Source organism: Canis aureus, chromosome 15, assembly GCF_053574225.1.
Source record: "Canis aureus isolate CA01 chromosome 15, VMU_Caureus_v.1.0, whole genome shotgun sequence".
Classification (NCBI taxonomy): Eukaryota; Metazoa; Chordata; class Mammalia; order Carnivora; family Canidae; genus Canis; species Canis aureus.
The window spans coordinates 10,202,217-10,230,165 of NC_135625.1; the positions used below are offsets into that span (position 1 = coordinate 10,202,217).

Consider the following 27,949-nt stretch of genomic DNA (forward strand, 5'->3'; position numbering starts at 1 on the left):
AGTTAGGGTCTTTGGAGACTTTGCTGTGCTTTGTCTATCGTAGTGAGACTGGATTCCGGCTCATGTTGAAGTGATTTTGGTATTCACAGAATAAAAAAAATCGATAGAAATGAAAGACTGTTAATAAAAATGGGAGACTATGAGATCTCCCCCTAACCCTGACAGATCTCCCCTACAGCCCCGTGGTGGCAGTCGGCGCCCGGTGCCCGGTGAGTCTCCGCGGGTACCAAGAACTAGAGGCGGTCCCCACCCGGGCCATGCAGGGAGCGGGGGTGCGGATCACGTTCCTTTGGGCATCGTCGATCCAGAGGAGTTGGTGGCACAACACACACAGAGGCTCAGCAAACGGATGATGGGGCCAAATCTCTGGAAAAGTGTCCTCAGTGGTGCTGGGGCCCCGGGTGGTGCGTGAGGCGGGGACAGGTGCTCCCGCGCCCTGAGGCGATGCTGAGCAAGCAGCGGGCAGCGTGGCCTCGTGTCCCAGGGAAGGAGGAGGGGTCGTGGGGACCGCGGGCCTGGAGCCGGGCCCCTCTGCACCTGTGGAGGGGATTGCTCCAGAGGACACACCTCCTGGCTCTAGGGTCTTTCTGCTACCAAGCGATGTTTCATTTTCTCCAGACAACACCACCTGCTGATTAGTCCGTTCACCCAGCGGGTAAAGGGCACGGTATCGCGGCCGTGACCGTGCTACATTCGCACACCCACATGCACGCGCATGTGACTTGGACACACACACACTTAGAGACACGTACAAACCATAGAAAGTGTCACCATTATGCACCAAGAATTTATTCAGTTGAAAACGATATTGCTCCAGGTTCCTTTTCAGCTTTGCTAAACTTAGGTAAAGGGGGCCTGGTGGGCAGAAGCAGAAGTTTAAGAAACAATTCCAGAAAGAAAAAGAATCGTGAGTTGCTGCTTGCACAGGTCAGCAGCGCAGGGAGGAAGAGATCGGAGCTGAGTTCGTGTTCAAGGGCACGATGGTGCGGCCCCCTCCGGGCTGCCTGTCAGAGTGCGGGACTGGCAGGGGACAGGCTGCCCAAGCTGCCGCAGCCCGGGGTTGGGGGCCCCGTAGGGACTAGGCCGAGGAACGGCCTCCGGGGACGTGGAGGCGGGTCCCCTGGGGCTCACAGGACACAGATGCTCCCGAGAGGACCCAGGAACCTCGTGCCGCCTCCATGCCAGGGCCGAGAAGCATCGTGCTGGGTGCGGTACACCTATCGCGGCCCTGAGAGCAGCAGCTGCCCCTGCCCCAGCCTCCCCTGAGCGCCCTCTTGCTTGGGGCGCCCACCTGCCATCTCAGTGTCCTTGTCCCACCAGGGGGCTGGGCCTGCACAGGCAGGGGCCCCTCCTCGGGTGACCAGCAGGCCCGGGGCCACAAGCAGGTCCCGCGCGGGGGCAGATGCTGTCAGGAAAGCCATGGGTGGTGGGGTTCAGGCAGAGGGGTGTCCTCTGAGTGGGAGCAGCTGCACACAGGCCACCGGGTGTCCGGGGAGGACGGCAGCCCATGGGCACTGGATCCTCAGTCCCACAGTGCTCACCCCGCAGTCATGGCATCTGGGTGATGCTCCGCCCTCCTGCACTGGGGCCCGTCCTCCTGCACCTGCTGCCTGTCCTTGGCTCCCGTCCCCACACGCAGGAGCTGGGGGATGGACACAGCCAGGCCGTAACTTGGGAATGGGGACAGCCCCAGGGGCCAAGGGACAACCTGCCCAAAGGGTTCAGCATCACCCAAACCCAGACAGCCCGCTGGTCCCTGCACCCCGTGCCCCCAGGAGAGGCCCAGGGACCTCGCAGGCCTTTCGGGCCAGCCGGGCCCTCTCCCTGGCAGGCGCGGAAGTGGCCCCACCACAGCACTGGGGCCCATCGTGTCTCTGTCCTCCCTGCACCAGCCTGTTGCTCCCTCCGAAGAGGGTCTGGTCGTTAGAATGGTCAGAGGACCCAGGGAAGGAGCCCCCGCCTCAGGTGACTGTGCTGGTGCAGGCGGGGGCCACCGATCCAGGGATCGCTTGGGGCTGAACAGGCCGCCTCCATCCTCCTGGGTCACCTTGGCCCGGCCTCATCCCCTGTGTTCCTTCCAGCGCTCGGCTCAAGTGGGGGTCGCCTGATCCAAGGACTTACCACCCAGGTACTGGAGGAAGCAGGCGACTGAGACTGGGGGGCTTGCTTCCCTGTGCTCGCGATGCCCACGGGGAACGGGGAGCTGGTGCTCCCTGACATCGGCCCACGGGAGGGAGCAAGAGAAACAAGGAAGATGGAGGGGAAGCCACCCCCACGCTGCATCTGTCCCGCCGCCTTCGGTGCTGCACTGGGTGCGGGAAAGGTGGGTCATCCTGCAGGCTCAGCGCGAGACCCAGCGCGGTCCGGTCTCGTCAGCTTTTGGTCTCTAATGACCTTACTTTCCCCTTTGATTTGCTCACTTCTTGGGGTCTGGCTGGACCCTGCATGGTCTCTGATTCTGACCAAGGGAAGCCCCTTTAGAAAGATGTAAAATTGGGATGCCCAGGTGGCTCTGTGGTTGAGCAGATGCCTGCCTTTGGCTCAGGGAGTGACCCTGGGGTCCTGGGATCCAGTCCCGCGTTGGGCTCCCTGCATGGAGCCTGCTTCTCCCTCTGCCTGGGTCTCTACCTGCCATGACCCTGTTTCCAAACAAGTTCATCTCTGAGCTCTCGGGGGTTGGAACTCCTGTATAAGGATTGTGGGGGTCGCCACTCAACCCCTAATAACCCCAATACGTTTAAATCTTAAGCGATTCCATTACTGTGTTCGTTAAATTCTTTGGAAGATACTTTCCTTAAATAAATTGAATGCTTTTTTCTTTTCTTTTCTTTTCTTTTTTTTTTTTTTTGCTTTTTTCTTCCAATGAAAATAAATTAACATTCTTCTAGTTAAAATGAATTTCCCGTATTTCTCAAGAGCAGGTTTCTGTTTGTGATCAAGAACTTTTTTCTTCCCCAATTCATATTTAGAGGGTTTTTTAAATTATTATTTAATGTATTTTCTAAAGATTTGAAAAATGTAATGTTTGGATTTTTTTTTCTTTTACAGCAAGATGAAAAATACGCCTCTGACAGATTGCAACAGATTTCACCTTGAGGCCATGTAGGCTTTAGGGATATTGGGACTGAGGTATTGTTTCTGCACTTCGCTCAGAGGGAAACCTTGGGAGAGAAATCAGATGTAACAAAAGCACATCAGCGGCATAGATTGGCTCATGCAACTGTTTCATTATTATGGATGATTTCTAGAAAAAAAGTGGATATTCACTTTATGGCTTCTTTCAGAAAACAAAGGTACTAAATGTGTGTATTTCTGATGGTTGAAATAAAGAAACAGAAGGGACGATCCCCTGTGTCTCCAAAATCAACCACCAGCATTCGGACACAGCGTGACCCCTTCTTGCACCTGCAGGAAAGGAAGCAAGTTCAATTCTCATCCTCCCCATGATCCGGTCACCAAGCCGCCGGGATTGGACGTCCCTCTCTGTTCATGCGTTGCGTGCAAGAGGTGTTTCTCTCTGCATCTGACCGATTCCCTCTTTATGGTTTTAATGCTGTATGTAAGGAACTCTTCTTGTTGTAGGTCTCTGACCACATGTTATTTAAAAATCGTATTCATGAAGCCATTTTAATGACACGCATGACTATTCACCTACCGCTGAAGGAGAGGAGAAGGATGTAACCACTGCAGGAAACCGAATTTGACTTCAGAAGGAAGCCCGAGAAGGGATCTCTCAAAGGTCCAATGTCCATCAAATTATCCGTAGCGATTCGCTCTAGATTGAAATATTTTACATGAGTTCTTTGCATGTTTACTTTTTGCCGATGTTCTGTCCTATGCTTCTTTCCTATAAATTGCACCGTGTGATACACAGTTGAAAAAGAACAAGAAACAAACCAGAAAGGGAGAGAGGACAGGCTCCGCGTTTCTGCAAACACCTGTTTCGTTGGTATGAAAGAGAGCGTCTTGGACGGCGCCAAACAAAAGATGCGCGAGAGGAGACACTGCCCTTCCGGCTGCCCAGGCTCTGGCTGCAAGAGGCACAGAAGCAAAGTGGCCCCTGGTGGTTCCCACAGATGCCTGCAGCACCTTCCATCTCTCCTGGTCCTCGGCGACATGGCCTTGATGCTCCTCAACCAAGAAGTGAGGGCTGTGCCTCCGGCAGCGGAGCTGGGACAGAGGGCTCGTGAGTCTCTGGAAAAGAAATGTTATGAGATGCTGTCTGACTCCTGGGCCTATGACAGAGATGGCGATGCGGGGGGCACCTGGTCCCTGGGATCCTAGCACTTGGCCTGAAAGCCAGAGAAAAGATGTCCCAGTGTCCCGAGGCCCGCCCGTGTGACTATAGGCTTCTATAAAGGCAGGAAGGCCATTCTTGAGTCCCTCCAGCCCATGTGCCCCTGGAGGGGTCCGGGACCCCAACTTCTGGGCTTTCTTTGGGCCCGAGACCCTAGGCATTGTGGGTGTGAAGCAAGCCACCCTGCTGCAGCCCCCTGGCTTCCTGACTCGGAGTCTGTGAGCACGACTAGTGTTGCTGTTTCACTGTCCGGACTCTGGGGTGGTGCGTCACACAGAAATACAACCCGAGCACGTAAGTCAAGCTGGATTAAGAAAAAAGGAATTCATTGATTGATATCAGTCACTTATCCTGAAGCTTCCTTCCAGTGCACCCTCTCCACAGCCAAATGCCTCATCTTCCCTCCCAACTCGGGTCCTCTTGAGGGCTTTCTGTTTTATTGAGTCACTTCTGTACCTCAGATGTGAAGAACGGTTCTCCCTCTTGCCCACCGCAGCATCCGGTTCATTACAAAGGACTTTCCATTTTGCATTCTGACTTTCCACCGGATTTTATTCTCTCCGTTTTGACACACCAGACAACAGACTCTTAACAACGTTCATCCCTGGATGCGTCTACTGTGCGACCCCTGCCTTGGCTTCCTGGCCACGCTTGCCAGAGTCCACATCAGGATGAAGACCTCATCATCTTGCATTTCTGCGTACTCCTCAGTCGCCCTGCTCCATCCCTGAATGGGTACTGATATCCTCCGCAGGACTCACATGCCCTAAATGGAATTGAGCCATCTGTTCAGCCTTGTCTCAGCTGACTCTTGGTGCTGGCTTTGCTCTCATGGGACAGTCCCGTGGCCCTTCTATTTCTTGAATGAGTTACACCGTTTCCTACCATGGGGTCTGCGTGCATGGTGCTCCCTCGGGAGCGCTCCCTCGCCCCTTCCCATAATGGGCTCTTTGACCTAGTTACCTAGAAGTAATCTTTCAAGTCTCAGCTTCTGCTATTTGCTTGGAGACTTCCCCACAACCATCTCACTGAGTTTAAAGGAGAACAAAGTAATATGTTATTCACCGAAGACAAAACTTACTGAATTTATGGTATATTGAATAGGGAGGACAATAAGAAAACTCTTCAACCGCAGAAAACCTTAACCACAAACAATTCTGCACATGTGGAAAGAGTATTGGGGGGCACTACTTAGGGATGGGAAGATGGAATTCAACAAATGCTTAGAAAGGAAGTCATGAATTCAGAAGGGGCCTGTGAGCCATCTGAGCCCCGTGACACTGACTTCCACGTAGATCCCAGAGAGCAGGGAGCGGGCTGCGCTGGGCAGGTGCAGCCGGGAAGCTGGTGGGGTCGCAGGCCGGAGCATCCCGTGCTGCAGCCGGGCCAGGTGCGGGCACCTGTGCAGCAGGCGGGGCAGGGACAGGTGCAGGTGGCGGCCACCTGGGAAGGGCCGGCTGGCGGGTGTGGGCCGCCGGGCCCGGATGGTGTGGGCCACCGGGCCCGGAGGAGGACATGGCCCGGGATGCAGGTGGTGGACTCGCAGGTTCCCAGGAGGCCGAGGACGGGAGTGAACCCGCAGTAAGCAGACTGGAGAGGGAATCGGGGAGACCCCGGGCGATGAGCTGCAGTCGACCTGGGACGGGCCGGCAGTCCGCGGGCATCAGCGTGGGCACCGTGTGCAGGCCAGGCTGCGTGGAGTCCCGACCTGAAGTCAGGACGGTCCTCGCTCAGCCCGGCAGGCCTTGGTGGCACAGCACATGCTTGCCGAGAGCTTTGCAAGTGTGAAGCAGGATCTGAAGCATTTTGGAAGGCTTTTCGCATTGATTCCTCCCACAGACGTAGGGAACAGGTGCTGTCCTTATTCTCAGTTTTCGTTTGTGGACATTAAGACTGAGAGCTTAAATAAAATGATTTTCCAAAAACATGCAGTGTATTGGGCAAGGGCTATGTCTGCTTTCCCGATGACAGACATTTTCGTTGGGAGGGACCCCGGGGTGCCACTGCAATACAATTTAAAATGTGTCTAGATTGGGATTGTTAATGTTTCTAGGGCATTATTTCCCAACCATGACTAAGAGCCAGACACCATGTATCTAAGCGAGTATTTATCACATGTAATTTTGATCAAACATATTTTGATTGAAAAATCAAATCTTGGGGGAGGAGCAAGATGGCGGAAGAGTAGGGTCTCCAAATCACCTGTCTCCACCAAACTACCTAGAAAACCTTCAAATTATCCTGAAAATCTATGAATTCGGCCTGAGATTAAAAGAGAGACCAGCTGGAATGCTACAGTGAGAAGAGTTCGCGCATCTATCAAGGTAGGAAGACGGGGGAAAAAGAAATAAAGGAACAAAAGGCCTCCAAGGGGGAGGGGCCCCGCGAGGAGCTGGGCTGAGGCCGGGGCGAGTGACCCCAGGACAGGAGAGCCCCGTCCCGGAGACGCAGGAGCTGCACCGACCTTCCCGGGGGAAAGGGGCTCGCGGGGAGTTGGAGCAGGACCCAGGAGGGCGGGGATGCCCTCGGGCTCCCGGGGACAGTAACAGCAACTGCGCGCCCAGGAGAGTGCGCCGAGCTCCCTAAGGGCTGCAGCGCGCACGGCGGGACCCGGCGGGACACGGAGCAGCTGAAGGGGCTCGGGGGCGGCTCCGCGGAGGGGGCTGCGCGGCCCCGGGAGCAGCTCGGAGGGGCTCGGGCAGAGGAAGAGGCTCCGTGCGGAGGGGGCTGCACGGTTCCAGGAGCAGCTCGGAGGGGCTCGGGCGGCGGCTCCGCGGAGGGGGTTGCGCGGCCCGGGAGCGCGAATCCACCAGCGCAGGCCCCGGAGCACAGGGCGCCGGGACACAGCCCAGGATCCCGCCTCCCCCGGGACAGGCAGAGGCCGGGAGGGCCCAGGACAGCGAGGACGCTCCTGCCCCAGCTGAGCAGATCAGCGGCCCCGCCCGGAGCCTCCAGGCCCTGCAGACGGAGTTCCTGCCGGAGCTGAATCCAGGTTTCCAGAGCTGCCCCCCCACTGGGGCTGTTCCTCCTGCGGCCTCACGGGGTAAACAACCCCCACCGAGCCCTGCACCAGGCAGGGGCACAGCAGCTCCCCCAACTGCTAACACCTGAAAATCAGCACAACAGGCCCCTCCCCCAGAACACCAGCTAGACTGACAACTTCCAGGAGAAGCCAAGGGACTTAAAGAACACAGAATCAGAAGATACTCCCCGGTGGTTCTTTTTTTGTTTGTTTGTTTTTGTTTTTGTTTTTGTTTTGCTTTGCTTTTTGATTTGTTTCCTTCCCCCACCCCCCTTTTTTTTCTCCTTTCTTTTTCTTTCTCTTTTTCTTCTTCTTTTTTTTTCGTTTTTTTTTTTCTTTTTCTTCCCTTTTTTTTTCTCTTTCTCTTTTCTTTCCTTCTTTCTCTCCTCTCTTTTTCTCTTTTTCCCAATACAACTTGCTTTTGGCCACTCTGCACTGAGCAAAATGACTAGAAGGAAAACCTCACCTCAAAAGAAAGAATCAGAAACAGTCCTCTCTCCCACAGAGTTACAAAATCTGGATTACAATTCAATGTCAGAAAGCCAATTCAGAAGCACTATTATACACCTACTGGTGGCTCTAGAAAAAAGTATAAAGGACTCAAGAGACTTCATGACTGCAGAATTTAGAGCTAATCAGGCAGAAATTAAAAACCAATTGAATGAGATGCAATCCAAACTAGAAGTCCTAACGACGAGGGTTAACGAGGTGGAAGAACGAGTGAGTGACCTAGAAGACAAGTTGACAGCAAAGAGGGAAACTGAGGAAAAAAGAGACAAACAATTAAAAGACCATGAAGATAGATTAAGGGAAATAAACGACAGCCTGAGGAAGAAAAACCTACGTTTAATTGGGGTTCCCGAGGGTGCCGAAAGGGACAGAGGGCCAGAATATGTATTTGAACAAATTCTAGCTGAAAACTTTCCTAATCTGGGAAGGGAAACAGGCATTCAGATCCAGGAAATAGAGAGATCCCCCCCTAAAATCAATAAAAAACGTTCAACACCTCGACATTTAATTGTGAAGCTTGCAAATTCCAAAGATAAGGAGAAGATCCTTAAAGCAGCAAGAGACAAGAAATCCCTGACTTTTATGGGGAGGAGTATTAGGGTAACAGCAGACCTCTCCACAGAGACCTGGCAGGCCAGAAAGGGCTGGCAGGATATATTCAGGGTCCTAAATGAAAAGAACATGCAACCAAGAATACTTTATCCAGCAAGGCTCTCATTCAAAATGGAAGGAGAGATAAAGAGCTTCCAAGACAGGCAGCAACTAAAAGAATATGTGACCTCCAAACCAGCTCTGCAAGAAATTTTAAGGGGGACTCTTAAAATTCCCCTTTAAGAAGAAGTTCAGTGGAACAGTCCACAAAAACAAAGACTGAATAGATATCATGATGACACTAAACTCATATCTCTCAATAGTAACTCTGAATGTGAACGGGCTTAATGACCCCATCAAAAGGCGCAGGGTTTCAGACTGGATAAAAAAGCAGGACCCATCTATTTGCTGTCTACAAGAGACTCATTTTAGACAGAAGGACACCTACAGCCTGAAAATAAAAGGTTGGAGAACCATTTACCATTCGAATGGTCCTCAAAAGAAAGCAGGGGTAGCCATCCTTATATCAGATAAACTAAAATTTACCCCGAAGACTGTAGTGAGAGATGAAGAGGGACACTATATCATACTTAAAGGATCTATTCAACAAGAGGACTTAACAATCCTCAATATATATGCTCCAAATGTGGGAGCTGCCAAATATATAAATCAATTATTAACCAAAGTGAAGAAATACTTAGATAATAATACACTTATACTTGGTGACTTCAATCTAGCTCTTTCTATACTCGATAGGTCTTCTAAGCAAAACATCTCCAAAGAAACGAGAGCTTTAAATGATACACTGGACCAGATGGATTTCACAGATATCTACAGAACTTTACATCCAAACTCAACTGAATACACATTCTTCTCAAGCGCACATGGAACTTTCTCCAGAATAGACCACATATTGGGTCACAAATCGGGTCTGAACCGATACCAAAAGATTGGGATTGTCCCCTGCATATTCTCAGACCATAATGCCTTGAAATTAGAACTAAATCACAACAAGAAGTTTGGAAGGACCTCAAACACATGGAGGTTAAGGACCATCCTGCTAAAAGATAAAAGGGTCAACCAGGAAATTAAGGAAGAATTAAAAAGATTCATGGAAACTAATGAGAATGAAGATACAACCGTTCAAAATCTTTGGGATGCAGCAAAAGCAGTCCTAAGGGGGAAATACATAGCAATACAAGCATCCATTCAAAAACTGGAAAGAACTCAAATACAAAAGCTAACCTTACACATAAAGGAGCTAGAGAAAAAACAGCAAATAGATCCTACACCCAAGAGAAGAAGGGAACTAATAAAGATTCGAGCAGAACTCAACGAAATCGAGACCAGAAGAACTGTGGAACAGATCAACAGAACCAGGAGTTGGTTCTTTGAAAGAATTAATAAGATAGATAAACCATTAGCCAGCCTTATTAAAAAGAAGAGAGAGAAGACTCAAATTAATAAAATCATGAATGAGAAAGGAGAGATCACTACCAACGCCAAGGAAATACAAACGATTTTAAAAACCTATTATGAACAGCTATACGCCAATAAATTAGGCAATCTAGAAGAAATGGACGCATTCCTGGAAAGCCACAAACTACCAAAACTGGAACAGGAAGAAATAGAAAACCTGAACAGGCCAATAACCAGGGAGGAAATTGAAGCAGTCATCAAAAACCTCCCAAGACACAAGAGTCCAGGGCCAGATGGCTTCCCAGGAGAATTTTATCAAACGTTTAAAGAGGAAATCATACCTATTCTCCTAAAGCTGTTTGGAAAGATAGAAAGAGATGGAGTACTTCCAAATTCGTTCTATGAAGCCAGCATCACCTTAATTCCAAAGCCAGACAAAGACCCCGCCAAAAAGGAGAATTACAGACCAATATCCCTGATGAACATGGATGCAAAAATTCTCAACAAGATACTGGCCAATAGGATCCAACAGTACATTAAGAAAATTATTCACCATGACCAAGTAGGATTTATCCCTGGGACACAAGGCTGGTTCAACACCCGTAAAACAATCAATGTGATTCATCATATCAGCAAGAGAAAAACCAAGAACCATATGATCCTCTCATTGGACGCAGAGAAAGCATTTGACAAAATACAGCATCCATTCCTGATCAAAACTCTTCAGAGTGTAGGGATAGAGGGAACATTCCTCGACATCTTAAAAGCCATCTATGAAAAGCCCACAGCAAATATCATTCTCAATGGGGAAGCACTGGGAGCCTTTCCCCTAAGATCAGGAACAAGACAGGGATGTCCACTCTCACCACTGCTATTCAACATAGTACTGGAAGTCCTAGCCTCAGCAATCAGACAACAAAAAGACATTAAAGGCATTCAAATTGGCAAAGAAGAAGTCAAACTCTCCCTCTTCGCCGATGACATGATACTCTACATAGAAAACCCAAAAGTCTCCACCCCAAGATTGCTAGAACTCATACAGCAATTCGGTAGCGTGGCAGGATACAAAATCAATGCCCAGAAGTCAGTGGCATTTCTATACACTAACAATGAGACTGAAGAAAGAGAAATTAAGGAGTCAATCCCATTTACAATTGCACACAAAAGCATAAGATACCTAGGAATAAACCTCACCAAAGATGTAAAGGATCTATACCCTCAAAACTATAGAACACTTCTGAAAGAAATTGAGGAAGACACAAAGAGATGGAAAAATATTCCATGCTCATGGATTGGCAGAATTAATATTGTGAAAATGTCAATGTTACCCAGGGCAATATACACGTTTAATGCAATCCCTATCAAAATACCATGGACTTTCTTCAGAGAGTTAGAACAAATTATTTTAAGATTTGTGTGGAATCAGAAAAGACCCCGAATAGCCAGGGGAATTTTAAAAAAGAAAACCATATCTGGGGGCATCACAATGCCAGATTTCAGGTTGTACTACAAAGCTGTGGTCATCAAGACAGTGTGGTACTGGCACAAAAACAGACACATAGATCAGTGGAACAGAATAGAGAATCCAGAAGTGGACCCTGAACTTTATGGGCAACTAATATTCGATAAAGGAGGAAAGACTATCCATTGGAAGAAAGACAGTCTCTTCAATAAATGGTGCTGGGAAAATTGGACATCCACATGCAGAAGAATGAAACTAGACCACTCTCTTTCACCATACACCAAGATAAACTCAAAATGGATGAAAGATCTAAATGTGAGACAAGATTCCATCAAAATCCTAGAGAAGAACACAGGCAACACCCTTTTTGAACTCGGCCATAGTAACTTCTTGCAAGATACATCCACGAAGGCAAAAGAAACAAAAGCAAAAATGAACTATTGGGACTTCATCAAGATAAGAAGCTTTTGCACAGCAAAGGATACAGTCAACAAAACTCAAAGACAACCTACAGAATGGGAGAAGATATTTGCAAATGACATATCAGATAAAGGGCTAGTTTCCAAGATCTATAAAGAACTTATTAAACTCAACACCAAAGAAACAAACAATCCAATCATGAAATGGGCAAAAGACATGAACAGAAATCTCACAGAGGAAGACATAGACATGGCCAACATGCACATGAGAAAATGCTCTGCATCACTTGCCATCAGGGAAATACAAATCAAAACCACAATGAGATACCACCTCACACCAGTGAGAATGGGAAAAATTAACAAGGCAGGAAACAACAAATGTTGGAGAGGATGTGGAGAAAAGGGAACCCTCTTACACTGTTGGTGGGAATGTGAACTGGTGCAGCCACTCTGGAAAACTGTGTGGAGGTTCCTCAAACAGTTAAAAATATACCTGCCCTACGACCCAGCAATTGCACTGTTGGGGATTTACCCCAAAGATACAAATGCAATGAAACGCCGGGACACCTGCACCCCGATGTTTCTAGCATCAATGGCCACGATAGCCAAACTGTGGAAGGAGCCTCGGTGTCCAACGAAAGATGAGTGGATAAAGAAGATGTGGTTTATGTATACAATGGAATATTACTCAGCTATTAGAAATGACAAATACCCACCATTTGCTTCAACGTGGATGGAACTGGAGGGTATTATGCTGAGTGAAGTAAGTCAGTCGGAGAAGGACAAACATTATATGTTCTCATTCATTTGGGGAATATAAATAATAGTGAAAGGGAAAATAAGGGAAGGGAGAAGAAATGTGTGGGAAATATCAGAAAGGGAGACAGAACGTAAAGACTGCTAACTCTGGGAAACGAACTAGGGGTGGTAGAAGGGGAGGAGGGCGGGGGGTGGGAGTGAATGGGTGACGGGCACTGGGTGTTATTCTGTATGTTAGTAAATTGAACACCAATAATAAAAAATAAATTTAAAAATAAAAAAAAAAAAAAAAGAAAAATCAAATCTTAAAAAAGAAATCAAATCTTACCACGAAAAGCATTTTATAAATCTATTACATAAAAAGAAAATCAGATGCATAAGTATGTTGGATATTAAGAACGTTTTTGGGTGCCTAAGCGTCTGCCTTTGGCTCAGATCACAATCTCAGGGTCCTGGGATCGAGCCCGACACCTGCTCAGCGAGGAGCCCGCTTCTCCCTCTCCCTCTCTCCTTCCATCTACTTGTGCTCTGTCTCTCTCTCTGTCTCTCAAATAAATAAAACAAAAATCTCTCAAATTTTTTTAAATAAAAGGCAAAAGCAAGAACAAGCAAATGAAGGAGAAATATAAATATGTAATAATAGAGATTGATGGTTGGCAAAAAGTAAGGCGTGATTGGCAATACCCGCTGCTGATGACAGTGGGAGTAAAGGCGCTCATCATATTCCTAGTGGGAGTTTAAATTGCTCCTGGGAAGAGACAGCACTTTTTTTAAATTAAGCTCTCTATTTTGAGAGCATTACAGAAGCACATACGGTTGTAAGAAACACTACGTGGAGGCTCCGTGTGCTCACTCCCCATCTCCCCGCCCGTGACCTCCTGCGGCTCTCCTGCACAACACCTCCACGAGGCTGTAGGTACTGACGCAGTCCAGAAGCAGGACATTATCACCACGCACCTGTCTTCCTCCCCTCCCTGCTCCTTGACCCCCTGGGGCCGCGGAATCCTGGCTCCTTTCCCATGGTCTCCTCACTCAGGAGCCTTAATGGGATGGGAAGACCTGCGGCATTTGGGGGTTGGATTTTTCCCCTTTCCTTCCTTCCTTCCCTTCTTCCTTCCTTCCTTCCCTTCTTCCTTCCTTCTTTCCTTCCTTCCTTTCTTCCTTCCTTCCTATTCCTTCCTTCCTTCCTTCCTCTTCCTTCCTTCCTTCCTTCCCTCCCTCCCTCCTTCCTTCCTTCCTTCCTTCCTTCCCTCCCTCCCTCCCTCCCTCCCTCCTTCCTTCCTTCCTTCCTTCCTTCCTTCCTTCCTTCCTTCCCTCAGAGCAAGTCTCTAAAGGTCCATCCACGTCATGGCGTGCATTACTGGCTTAGTCCTACGTGCTGCTAAGCAGTGCCCCTCGGAGCTGATGTACGACCTTCTGTTTACCTGCTCATCATTGAAAGGCAGCTGGGCTGTTCCCAGTTAGGGCTGCTGTGAACAAAGCTGTCGTAAATACTTGCATAGAGTTCTGCTGGTCTATGTCTTGGTTTCTTGAGGAACAAGAGCCCTGGTTGGATGGACTGGGTCCTAGGGTAGGGGCATGCCTTGTGCTTTAAATTGCCTGGCTGTTTTGCAGAGCGGCTGTACCACTTCTGATAAACAGCGTTTCTGGGATCCCGTTTCTCTGCATACCCACCGGCATTTGGAACCATCACTATTTGTCACGTTAGCCATTCTCATTGGTGCACTGGGGTGGCTCCTGATTATTTTAATCTGCATTTCCCTGAAGGCTGATGGTGTCGAACATTTTTTCTTTTTTTTTTAAGATTTTATTTATTTATTCATAGAGATGCAGAGAGAGAGAGAGAGAGGCAGAGACACAGGCAGAGGGAGAAGCAGGCCCCATGCAGAGAGCCCAATGCGGGACTCGATCCAGGGTCTCCAGATCACGCCCCGGGCTGCAGGAGGCGCTAAACCGCTGCGCCACCAGGGCTGCCCAACATTTTTTCGTGTCATTTGCCTTCCATGTACCCTTTGGGTGAAATACCTCTTACCCATTTTCTACTTGGAATTTGTTTTACTGTTGAGCTTTGAGATTCTTCACATGCTTTAGATACTAATCCTTTGCCAGGTATATGGTTCACAAGGATTTCCTTTACTCTGTAGCTGTTTTTCTATCCTATCAACAGTCACTTGAAGCATAAAAGTGTTTACTTTTGATGAAGTGTAGTGAATTGATGTTGTCTCTTTGTCTCTTACAGGTCAAGACCTGAGCTGAGATCAAGAACCAGATGCTTACCCGCCTGAGCCACCCAGGTGCCCCATAGTCAATGTATTTTTGAACTGACCGTGAGACTTCCTCTTTGACTCATGGAATATTTAGATTCTGATCAGGACTCTATGGTCATTTTAATTGCTGTTCACCTATAGGGTTTTTCTGTGATTTCTTTCAAGATTTTAAATCTTTCTTTCATTTTCAAAAAAAAATTAATCATGATATCTTGGCACAGATTTACCCTGTTTGGCTGCCCACAGCTCTTGAATCTGTTAGTTCATGTGTCTTGTCAAAATTTGCCAAGATTTAACCATTGACTGTTTCCAGGCCCCTCTTCTATTTCCTCTCCTTCTGGAACCACAGTGACACAAATATTAGATATTTGTGGTCGGTCTCCAAGCATCTACGTTCTGGAAAAATCCTCAAGGGTCACTTGGCGTGGCTCCAATCCCACTTCCATCCCCAGCACGCCAACTGACACACCAGGGGCATGAGGCCCCACTAGGCTTCGTGTTGCCCATTTACAATGCTCGGCTGTCCTTTCTCCTATGGACCCAGCCTGCATATTACATCACCACGTGCCCACCTCCGAAGATCCCTTTCCTCATTCGCTTTCTAAACTGAGCTTTCCAGAAAGTACACCGACACCTGGTTTGCTTCCTTCTGCCCAGGGTCTTCCTCTTCAGTGGGTTTTCATGCCTCCAATTCATTTTCTCAGTTTCGAGATGGTGACATATCCCATCTCGGGGTGGTCAGAAAGACAGAGCCTTTCTGTCTTGTCTCTGCTCAATTTCTAGAAGATCTAATCTGGACCCAGAGTCTTTCTTCTGGATCCATGATCTCAGAGGATTAGTGGATGAAATTATCCAGCTGTGTAAAGTTTATTCTACTGGGGTACCCGTGAAGCTCAGAGTTATATTGTGTGACCTCCTGGCCACTGGTCTGTGACATCAGTGTCAAGTGAGGCAAGCAGAGTGAAACACATTTCTTCTCTCCACACTCCTGTTTGTGATGCTCCTCCATTCACCCCCGGAGGGCCCGCGACCATCGCAACACCACATGTGTACCAGATTCCTAAACAAACCCTATTTGCAATCAGAAGTTAGAATTTTTTTCATAAAAAAAAAAAAAGAATTTTTTTCATAAACTCTGGAACTAGAAATCCCACACACGGCGTACATATTTATTTCAGACAATAATGTTTGCTGCAATAAAAATCTGCTTATCAGTAAATAGAACTTCTCTCTTTTTCATTTCAAATCTTTAATCATTGTGAGTCAAACTGAATTATTCATAATTCTTAAAACAACATAATGTTTGGACATGTTTGCTATAATTTAAAGCAGCAATGTAGATGGAAAGAAAACACTTCTCTTTATTCTGTGTTTTAGCATAGAAGTAAGCAATTAATCTCGGTTTGAGTTTATATGACTGTTTAGTAGTAATGCCTTCCTTTCCATTTATGCATTTAACTCAACACGCATTCCGTAATTTTTATTTCCTGTTTTTGTTGTTGTTAGAAATTTAGCCCTTGGGCAAAATAAAGGAAGTAATTACTTTTTGTCAAAAGGTTGCAAGACCGTAGCTCACGGGTTATAAAGGAGACTTCATCAAGCCTGTATGTCTTCTATGCCTACTGTTATTTTACTTATCCTGACGCCCTCAGAAGACAAAGCTCTTCATTAATGGACTCAACTATTACACTTCTAATTTTAACAGATGGTTTTGGATATGTGGTGGTGTAAATGGGATATTATTTGAAAAAAAAGTGTGAGTGAAATCCTTTATAAATGTTCTCCTTTGATATATTTCCATTTAAATGGCCAATTTTATTAAAGTGCAAAGGGACCCTAGGCATGCGCATTTGGTCATGAGTAGCCATGTCTCTTAACTCAACACAAGAGAAATCTTAGATCTAATGAGAAAACAGCCTTTTAAGGACAGCTCTTCAGAAAGCGGCTGAGAGTCTACTCATGCATTTAGATTTATTTGTGGGTATAAACATGCATATTATAGAGCATCTGGTTTTTACCTTTTCATAGTTTATCATCATTTAAAACTGCTGAATAGGGATCCCTGGGTGGCGCAGCGGTTTGGCGCCTGCCTTTGGCCCAGGGTGCGATCCTGGAGACCCGGGATCGAATCCCACATCAGGCTCCCGGTGCATGGAGCCTGCTTCTCCCTCTGCCTGTTGTGTCTCTGCCTCTATCTCTCTCTCTGTATGACTATCATAAATAAATTTAAAAAATAAAAAATAAAAAAAAATAAAACTGCTGAATATGATACTCCTTGGACAAGTGATTTTGTCATGATTTTTCATGGAATGACTTAGCATAGAAGAGCGAAAATTACCTCGTTCTCATACAAGTGATTCGGAACACGAATGAATGATGATGCTTTTATTTTAAGAAGGATGTGACAATTTAAAATAATAGATTATCACTTTTAATATCGATAAACTCAGGATCTACCTTGGTAAAGATCTTGTACAAACCTACTTGGAGCAAGAATGGATTGGAATAGGCCAAAATGTGGAATTAAGAAAAAGATATTAAACTATTTTTTTTCTTTTTCTACTAGACTCTTTCTACTTTATTTTGGTACTTATCATTTACTCTAGGTATTAAAGAGCAAACCAAACAACAAACAAACAAACAAAACCCATACATTAAAAAAAAGAAAATGGGAGTTTGAAGTCGTAGCCTCTGATGTAGGGACTACTGTACAAACATTTCCTACTGTGGATTCAGGTCAGTACATGTGGAGGCAGAGACGGTGCAGGAGCCGGGTCAGCAGAGGTCGGGGCTGTGGAGGGCTGACAATGCCCTAGGGGTCTGGGCAGCACCCCTTCAGTGGCGGCCCAGGCTGGGTCATCTCAGCCAGTTTCTTCAGATCCCTGCTGGTCATTCCTGGACGTAGCTGCTTCAGGTGGGGGCACGGTCTGGGACAGGTGGTGGTTTCGGGTGGGGTGATACCTGCAGGGCCATCTGCTAGAAAGCACTGCCAGTAATGGGGGATACATCTTTATCCTCAAGGGTGTGGGTGGCACATATGACAAGCTTTGTTCCCCTGGAAGAAAGTCCTTCCTGTCCTGAGAGAAGCCCCACTAAGATCCCAGTGAAAGGCCCTGTCTAAGAGGAACATGGCGGGGGGCGTTCTAGGGTACAGGAGCAGCCCCCCAACTCCAGAGAGAGGCTGATTTGGCAGCCACTCTGGGTATCTCCCACTCCCACCATCCACTGTAGGCTCCTCATCTTCAACTGGCACCTGTTGGCTCGTTAGCATGAGCCAGACTCTCATCCCTGAGGGTATATGCTGCTGAGGCTGAGGCTGCTGTACGTGTTCATTCACCATCCAGTGTTGGCAATGGGCACCTAGACACATCCAAGTGTGTCACCTGTATGCCACTCGGTGACAACATCCCCCTATCTTCCCCTTGGTCTCAGGCCATTATTATACCTGCTGGAAGAGAGATTCTGCTTGTCCGCAGCTCCATTGGCACAGAATCTAAGGTGAACTTTCTTCTCATGAGCCCCTGCGTGAAGTGTTCTCTCTTAATGAAGACCTCCAAACCTACAAAGCCCAGAGTTTCAGGGACAGAAGGTCAGACTCCCTAAGTGGGTCCCTGGGGGTGACAACGAGGAACCCCTCCATTTGCACCTTGGCCAAGACTCTTATCATGTTCTTGTTGGAGACATGGCACCAAAATGTGCACTTCACCCTGGAGCCTGGTGTCCCATCTTTGTACAGTGTAGGCTCCTGGTGGACGGTATCACCTGTCACATTCCCAGCTCCTCCTGATGCTTCCACAGGCCAGCTGTTTCTGGGATGGTATGGCTTGTGATCAGAACAGTGGATGTACTGGGCAGGACCCATTCCCCTCTCTTGCTGTAAAATGGGTCCTCACTGAGTTAATGTTACTGAGTTAATTGAATTAATGTTAGTCCATTCTTGTAATGGAGGAACAAATATTCCAAAGCCCCTCACAGAGTGGAGATGGCTAAGCCCCTGAAGGCGAGAAAGGTAAATTCACATGCACAATACGTATCATTTCTAATCAGGATGGACTGCTTTTCCCTTCTGATGTAAAAGGGGATTGATTTAATCAGTTTACCACCAGCGGGTGGGTGGTCTCCTAAAGAAATGCTTCTTAGGATCGACTCTGTCACTGGCAAGCTGGGAACTCCATATTTCAGCAGCTACGTGCCCTTTGCTAGGTGAGTCTCACACACAGTGTCCTTTCTTGCCAGCAGGCTCACCTCATGTGACCCTCATGCCAGCACTTGTGTGGCCAGTGATAAAGGCCAGATGTTGTCATAAGTAATTTTGTCCACCTTGTTGCCTAGTGCTTCTGCTGGGGTGGATGCTTTCTGGGGGGCATGCCGTGCAATGCAAAGATCTCTACCTTCTAGGTTTATCCCATATGACCGCCACCATGTCTACACCAAGATTTCCTGTCCCCACCCTCCTGACCGTTCTCCTTCTCATCCCAGGATATGTTAGCCAAGCCCTTCAATGCAGATCACATCTCTCTATACAGTCCAACCTGAGTCTACTTCTATTTCCACATGCATGGCCCACCAGGTGCCCTGCTTGAAGCAAGGTAGCCTTACCACTCTCTGGTAGTACCTTCTCTGGGCTGGGCTGTCATTCATTTGTGAACTGACATTCATTTCTAACTCACACCCAAATACTGAGCTGGCCCATCATGAGCCAAGCTCAAGCTTTTTCCTCCCATGTCAGCTCGTCACAAAGGATCACCCATATGGGTGTATGCTGACTGGCAGGCCGAGTGCAGTTAGTGATGGGTGACATGGGGCCACTCGTTACCTATGTGTGAGACTTAACCTGTGATTTGCTTAATGCTCACCTTCCATCTTGCAATAGATTGTTTCTGGACCACACACACTGATGGTTGAATGGGTACATGATAGGCTAGTTCACAGAGAGTAGCAGTGGCCATATGGTTACTTTTTGCCTGTGGGACAGGTGCTCTGTCCCTATCAAGACTCAGTAGCACATCGGGAGTTGTTCTACAAAAGACGTACATGCTCATAGAGGACAGCATGCGCTTGATCCACAGCCCGAAGCATCCACGTTGTGGGCTCCTCAATGGGGCTCACACTAATTCATCACTGATATCTCCGGAACTAGAATGTGCCAGGTCCTATGGCCCACGTGTCACTGTAGCTCAAACCTTCACCTGGGACCACAGCAGGATCCTTCCTGTTTGGAGCCCCTTTAGAGCAACCACCTTGGGAGTCAACTGCTGTCTGAAATGAAGCGGTATTCTCAGGTGTAGAGCACACTGTGGCCACAGCCTGGCCTACGAGGCACCGTATGAGTCAGGATTCTTTAGAAGGATGGAAATTGGGACAGAATTCTTGCTACTTTGGGAAATCCAAAAAGATCTTACTCGTAAGACCTCAGACTGATTGGGCGGAGCTCACCCATAGTATGGAAGGTCCTCAAAGTTGACTGAACATTTGAGTTCAAATGTTTCTGAACATTAATCTTATCTGAAATATACCCTCGTCAGAGCATCTGGCCTGGGGTTTGACTGGTCAGCTGGTCACTCTAGCCTACCCAGGTTGGCACATGGGATTGACCGTCCCAGGCAGTGTTGAGCCTTCTTTGTGATGGGAGCTGTGTGATCAGTGATTTCTCCTTAATTTTGATAATGTGTTTCAGCACCCCCCAAGCTGCATCTAAATATTTCACATAACATGGTGGGACTCTGAACGTGCATGGAGGACATCCCCATCACACGGAACACATCTGTCTCTGCACGGGTACATGATACATTAGCACGATGCCACCGATTTAGTGGATTAACGCGGTATCAGCAGGATGTTCAGATAATTCAGGCCTCTCTGGAGGATATTATGGCAGAGGGTAGGATATTTAACCCAGCCTTGGGGCCAAGCTCTAAATGTACCCTGTTTTTTCTGTGTTTGGGGGGGGTGTTTTTTTTTTTTAATCCATGTGGATATGAACTTGTTCTGATCCCTTTTCTGATTGTCACCAGCTAACCAGTGTTTACCCACTCTGCTAAGGCCACAGCCTCAGGCATGGACACTGATGTCTGATGAAGTGGTGAGAAGCCTCTTTTCACCCTCCATGGCCAACATGGGCTTCGCAGGACACTGACTGGCAACTGAAATGCTGAGATGACGGGCACCACCTCCAGACCCTTTATGTTTGTAAGGGTGGCTCCTAATCCACAAGAAATGGGGTATTGCCGCTGATGTGAGGTCTTGGCCACATGGGGACGGGGGCAGTTTCAGAGGCTTCCACATGACCATGTGTATACGACAGCTTCTCAGCCACTAGGTGAGGCCCCGGTATGGGACCGGTGACACATTCAGACATGCCCACTCTACTTACTCATTTAAGAACTGAAGACATAGCCATGGGGTGGGTCTGTGGACTGAGTGGGCCCATTACAGACAGATTTAGTCAGGAATTCATTTGTCACCTGGTCCCCGTGTGCTCCCAAGTTAGTCAGGGAGCATGAAAATGCTTCGAGTCTCTGAACATGGATGCTGGCACAGACCAATGTACTGCCTTAACCAGACACCAAATATTGGACATCCCCTCCCTAGTGTCAGTGACTTTGTCTATACAAATTCTAGACTGTGTTGGTACTGTGAGAGAATTATGAAAATTTTCAGTATACCCAAGCTCCGGTCTCATCATTAAGTAAAAGAAAATATTGGAGCAAGAAAATGGGCAGATTTCTTATGAGTCTAACCCTAAGCAATCCAATGATTATTGTCTCCTTTCTTGTAGCTAGATTAATATAAATCGCAGAGAATGCATGTGATAAAGTGTGATATCCCAAGAATTAAGTTGTTATGAGTTGCATTTAACTGGGTGATACCCCGACAGGCACCGATATCCCTGAAAATATATAAAATGGATGCTTCACATCATCATGGAATGTTGAAGTATTTAAGATCACAGCATTCATGTAAGACAAGATCTGTTCTTGCTAGAAAAAAAAGTGAAGTCTCAGTTCTCTGAATTTCCCAAAGATATGGGACAAATAATACCTCAGATATGCAATTCATTGGCATCAAGTTCTCCAGGTAATTTCTCTGGGATGAAGAGCAAGCATTGTGATAGATGACAGGGGGTCTGTTCACAAACATTTGTGTATCATTTTTTCCCCCAGAAACTAGCAGTTATGTCCCCTAACAAAGAAAAGAACAGAGATGTAAAATATATTCCTATTGGATAGGCACTGTGTGTGTGTTGGGAAGATGGGAGCGTAGAATGCTGTTCCAGAAAAGATTCCTTCAAACTACATTACAAAAATCAAAATGACCTTGTAAAGCTTGAAAACCTTTGTCTCCTACGTTTGTGGGTAGAGAATTTATGAGTTTTAACACAAAACCTCACAACCCGCCGTAAGTGTGCTGTCCTTCCAAAGTGCCTTATTTAACGGCAGATTCCAGGGAGCACTGGCATTTACTCTAGAAAGCACTTCCTGCTCTTTTTCTCCCTCGGATAGATCCAGAAACAAAACTACTTTAAGAAATGAAGTCACAATTCCGCGATATTTAGGAAAAATGGCTTACATAAAAGCATCCAAAATAATACTTCTTTTGTTCAAAATTTAGGAGGTAAATCATCAAGAATTAATATTAAAATAGTGTTATGTATGTTGTGAAATGTAAGGTTTTCTGGGAAATGACACCTGCCATTTTGCCAGGCACCCCCAAGTATTTCACTGGAAACAGATGAGGAATGGTTGGGTCATCCAGCTCCTTAGTGTGATGTGTGACTTACAAACAGAAAAACACAGAGCATAGAGTTTTAGATGTGTGCCTAGGGGCTTTCTTTAAGAACCCCTGAGCCAATGACAAGCATTAAGAACATTATAGATCTACCTTTGGATATAGAGTGAAAGGCAGGCAGCATTGTACAGGGGACTTGAGGCAATATTTTTAAACCTAGGATTTTCTAGTTTTTCTTGAATATGGCTCCCAAAGGAAAATGTACATGTCAAAACAAAGCAGGTGCAAGCAAAAGAATTCTCACAGAGAGAGATGCAATTGCAAGGGGATTCGACATCGCCTCCAGGCATGTTTGCAATAAGAGTATTAATGACCGGGTAAGAAACATGGCAAGAAATATTTGATGCTGCTCAAGGGACAATAAAAGACCTGGAAACTTGCCTTCATTCAGTGGAGGGGAGTGAAAAGTGGGCACATGTCTACTTGCTTCTATAAATCTTCATACAGTGTTACGTAAATATTACACGATCCCAGAAAGAATACAGGTGGGCCATGTGGGAACATGCGTTCCCAGGGCCTGGGAAGGGGCCAAGGTCCAGAAGCCCGCCGGTGCTGATGGTCATGCGATGGGGACTGTCAAGCAGCCGAGTCTTTAGCACTGATACATATGCCCAATTGTTCGGAATTGTATTTTCCAGATTTAAACCTTGAGAAATGCATTCACAGAAAAGTGCTATATATGAAGAAGTCAAGGAATATATATATATATATATATATATATATATATATATATATATATATATAATTTTTTTTATTTGTCAGTAGATCATGTAGTTCTGCACAACATTCCCTGGGTTCAACAAATACCAACTCATGAAACACACTACCGTATTTTTAAAAACACACTAAAGTTGATAATTCGTGCTCACATGGGATACAGATACCAATCCCAGATGTGATATGCCCAAGAAAAAAAAGGGATATAGAGAGGGAGCATGAATTTCTGCCTCAAGCACCCCGAGCCACATCACTTAAGAGCAACACAGTCTTGAGAAAGCCATGTAGACTCTTTCTCTTCAACTATTAAATTGAGATATCACCACTTGCTTTACAGTGTTGTTGCAAGATTTCATGCAATCATGCCTGTAAATTGCACAGTGCTGGGCGCATGTGGGGAGATGGGCACAAAAATACATTTGTATTCTTCCTGTGTCAGGTTCTGTGGCCAACGTCAGGGTACCCAACCCCTGGTTTGCTTAAAGCAAAATTCTTTGCAGTACCTAAGTCTTTTAATTTCTTCAAAAAAACCATGATCAAATTCAAATGTGGATTTTTAAGCTACGAGTAGATTATCAATCCAATGCCTGAGAGAATGTAATTATTTCAGAAGAATAAGACACTGCTTTATGAAAGCATTCTAAAAAGTGCTCCAGACATGGAAGAAATTGCACTTAAAATGGATTCTTGTCCTTGTTATTTAATGCACTGGTGATGACAGGTGTGCTTTGGGAGTTAGATGTTTAATTGGGTCACTGATTCACACCATGGTAATAAAAAAAAGTAGATCTTTTTAGTTTCATACTGAGAATGATTTCCTTATCTTACCCAGTTAGATTAAACATATTGTGCAGTCAGCTTGTCAATTATAATGATTGTGTGTATTGGAAAATGAGAGACCCTTCAGGGCATTTTTTATGGTGTAAAAATTGAACTTTATTTTATTTGCTTATTATCTGACTCTCTGACTAGTATGTGAGATCCATGAGGCTGTGACCCTTATCTGTTTTGTTTGCTTAAACGGTGCCTGGTACATAATAAATATGCAATCAATTTATTTTGAAAGATTTGAATGAATGAAGGCTTTCACCTGAAAAGTGAATGGAATATTTGATCTTTGAGAGTGACTATCCTTGAGGCATGCATTAGATAAAGGTTATAAAAAAGAGGGGAGAAAAGACCCATCCATGAGTGTTCCCCCAAACGTTCCTGACTTACAATTTGAGAATATATTTTCCTCTGTGCATAGATTTGTTCTAGGCCATTCTGGGGCTACTATTTTCCTTATGTGATAAAGATCCTCTTCTTTGGTGATGGGTTAACAGTAGCATTTCCCTCGAGGCTGCTACACCTCCCTTTCTTTATATAATAGAAGAAGCAAGTGTTTGCAGAAGGAACCCATCTCTAGTGAATTTAGGTAAAGATACAAATATGAAAGCTTTGAATGCAGATTCTAGTTTTACCAAAAAGTCTGAACACAATAGAGAATCCAGAAGTGGACCCTCAACTTTATGGTAAACTAATATTCGACAAAGCAGGGAAGACTATCCACTGGAAAAAAGACAGTCTCTTCAATTAATGGTGCTGGGAAAATTGGACATCCACTCTCTTGCACCATACACAAAGATAAACTCAAAATGGATGAAAGATCTAAATGTGAGACAAGATTCCATCAAAATCCTAGAGGAGAACACAGGCAACACCCTTTTCGAACTTGGCCACAGCAACTTCTTGCAAGATACATCCATGAAGGCAAGAGAAACAAAAGCAAAAATGAACTATTGGGACTTCATCGAGATAAGAAGCTTCTGCACAGCAAAGGAAACAGTCGACAAAACTAAAAGACAACCTACAGAATGGGAGAAGATATTTGCAAATGACGTATCAGATAAAGGGCTAGCATCCAAGATCTATAAAGAACTTATTAAACTCAACAACAAAGAAACAAACAATCCAATCATGAAATGGGCAAAAGACATGAAGAGAAATCTCACAGAGGAAAACATAGACATGGCCAACATGCACATGAGACAATGCTCTGCATCACTTGCCATCAGGGAAATACAAATCAAAACCACCATGAGATCCCACCTCACACCAGTGAGAATGGGGAACATTAACAAGGCAGGAAACCACAAATCTTGATTCTATATACTGTAAATCCCTCCACTTCCTCTGGAACTTTCCAGTGCTGCTTGTTCAATAACTGGCTTTTCCCCTGACCTTCTAGCAATTCTTCTGGGGGAGGGTCCTGCTGTGCTGATTCTCAGGTGTGTGTACCTGGGGAGCTGCCCTGCCTCCTGACAGGTGTACGGCTCAGTGGGACTTGTTTATCCTGTGAGCCCCCTGCTCAGTCCCAGGTACAGGGTGACACCAGGAGGGACAACAACAGTGCAGGCAGCCAGCTGTGCAGCCCTGGAGTCAGCTCCCACAGTAACTACAACAGCCCCCAGTGTGCAGGGCCTGGGTGCTCCAGGGCGGGGCTGCTGACCTGCACAGCTCTGGGCCTGGCAGCAGGAGTGACCTGGCTGTCCTGGGTCCTCCCAGCCTCTGCCTGTTCAGGGGAGCAACGGATCCTCGGCTGTGTCCCTCGGCGCCCTGGGCCCGGGGGCTTGCGACACTGTGAATGGACCTAAAGTACCACGATGTGAAATTCAGAAGCATCAGAGTAAATTTTGTGCCAGGTTAACTTATCCCTTATTACAAATAAAATATATAAGCCCTTACAGAAGGTTTACAAAAATCATAAAATATAATAACAGTGCAATGACAGGGAGGGGAAGGCTCCATTGGGCTATAGACACCACGAGCCCCGCAGCAGGAGCTGGGGCGGGCTCCTGAGGTGATCAGGGGGCTGCTCAGGGGTCGAAGCAGGTTGTTCTGGAGGCAGGTGGCGGCTCTGACACTCTGGGGACCCCAATTACGGGCTCCCGGGCCTACTCCTCTGGGGTGGCCGCGGGTGCAGGTGGCTCTTCCTCATCGGGGCAGGGAACCATAGGTTCGACCAGCATCTGCACTACCTTAAACTCAGGAGCCAGCATCTCGGCTTTGACCAAGTCCTCAGCTCCAGCAGCCAGGACCAGCTCCATCACCCTGAAGCTTCAGCAGGCCCCACAGTCGGAGCTGGGGCAGGCTCCCGAGGTGGTTCACAGGGTTGCTTCGGTCCTATGGCTGGTTGCTCCATCGAGTTAGGAGGCTGCTCGGGCACATCCATGACCTCGAGAGCAGGGGGTGGCGCCTGCTCCTCTTCTAGGCTCCCAGGGGTGCAGGGGGCCCCTCCAGGGCGGAGCAGTGAACTAGACCAGTGACGACTTTGCCTCCCCAGCGGGCGCCTCAGCACGGGCTGAGCCCTCAGCCCCAGCAGCCAGGATGGCTTCGATCCCTTCAGGCCCCGTCGGGGCAGTAGGCCCCACGGTCGGAGCTGGGGCACACTCCAGAGCGGGTTCAGGGTGTTTTGCTCAGTCCAAAGCTGTAGCTCCAAGAAGACAAAGTATCACCATCAGGGCAGACTGTCCACGTTCCTCCCAAATCAAGGCCACTCTTCCCACTGCTCCACATGTGTGGGGGCAAGAGCCCTGGGAGGTGTCCCCAGCCTACAGCCCGTGGGGTGGGGTGTGAGCCCACCCCCTGCTCCCGGCCCAGCTGCATAGAGGCTGGATCCGCCGGGCACCCCCTGTCCCCGCTCGGCCACCCCCAGGCCTCCTCACCCCCAGCCTCTGGCTCCGCTGCTGGAGGCGTCTGAATTGCTGGAGGTAACGCCGGGCACGGAGTTCCACGGCCGAGCCTGGCATGCTCTGCCTCATGAATTCCAGAATCATCCTCAGGGAGGGAAATTCTGGGAGCTGACAATATTCGTCCTGAAAATAATCCAGCCATATTTCCAGCATGCAGGAGATGGCCCTGGGGAGGGACAGGAGGGCATAGGAGTCAGAAGACAGGGCACCCTCACTCACAGGTGTCCTGGGAAAGCCCGGCAGGACCCGGGGACCTGGCATCCCTTGCAGGATGTTGGAGGCAAGTCCTGCTCCTCATCCCCTTGCCACCTGGCGGTCCTGCCTGCCACAGGCCTGCTCCCCGAGGAGGGGCTGGCACGTAGCCTCAGTGCTGGGGAGTCCACGGCCAGCGGGGTGACCATCACCATCTCTCCTGGGGAAGCGGGGCTCCCTCCTCAGCCTGGTCCCTGCCCAACTGCCCCTTGAGTCCACCGGCAGGCGTACGGAGACAGGGGGCATCTGGCCTGTCATTGCCCTCACTGCACACACTGTCTTCTGGGTAGGTCCAAGCCAGGAGGGCTCGGGCTCTGTGTCCTGCCAGGGCTTGCCAGGACCCGCCCGGGACAGCCACCTTCCCTCCTGTGGCTCTGGCCTGCCTCCCTCCCGAGGGGGCCCTGGGGTGTCCTTCCACTGACTCTAATCTCCCTTCTCCCATGGGGTGGGGGCCACCTGGTCCGGGAGCCCTACAGCCCTCCTGAGCACCTGCTGTGCCCCCGGGTCCAGGTGCCACCAGATTGGGGAGTGTGATGCTCCCCACCCCCCCTGCTCTGGGCCCTAGGTGTGGGGCAGAGAGAGGGTTGGGGGGCATGGAGAAGGGCTCCCTGAGGGGTCCCAATGCCTCCCACCAAGCCCGCACCCCATCCACCGCTCTCCTTCGCTCTTTTTCAGAAGGGCCCTTAGACCTTTACCCTGTCACGGGAATTGC

The 27,949-nt window shown here is 47.7% G+C and overlaps 1 protein-coding gene across 1 annotated transcript in view; it reads right to left on the bottom strand.

Moving 5' to 3' along the window:
- Nucleotides 1-5,540: 5,540 nt before the first annotated feature.
- Nucleotides 5,541-27,949, bottom strand: part of LOC144284130 (ubiquitin carboxyl-terminal hydrolase 17-like protein 6) — a 40,300-nt gene continuing 17,891 nt past the window's right edge. Inside the window, exon 3 of the mRNA XM_077848476.1 lies at nucleotides 5,541-5,933. Within this exon, the coding sequence (XP_077704602.1) occupies nucleotides 5,541-5,933 (393 nt within the window). The remainder of the gene's footprint in view (nucleotides 5,934-27,949) is intronic.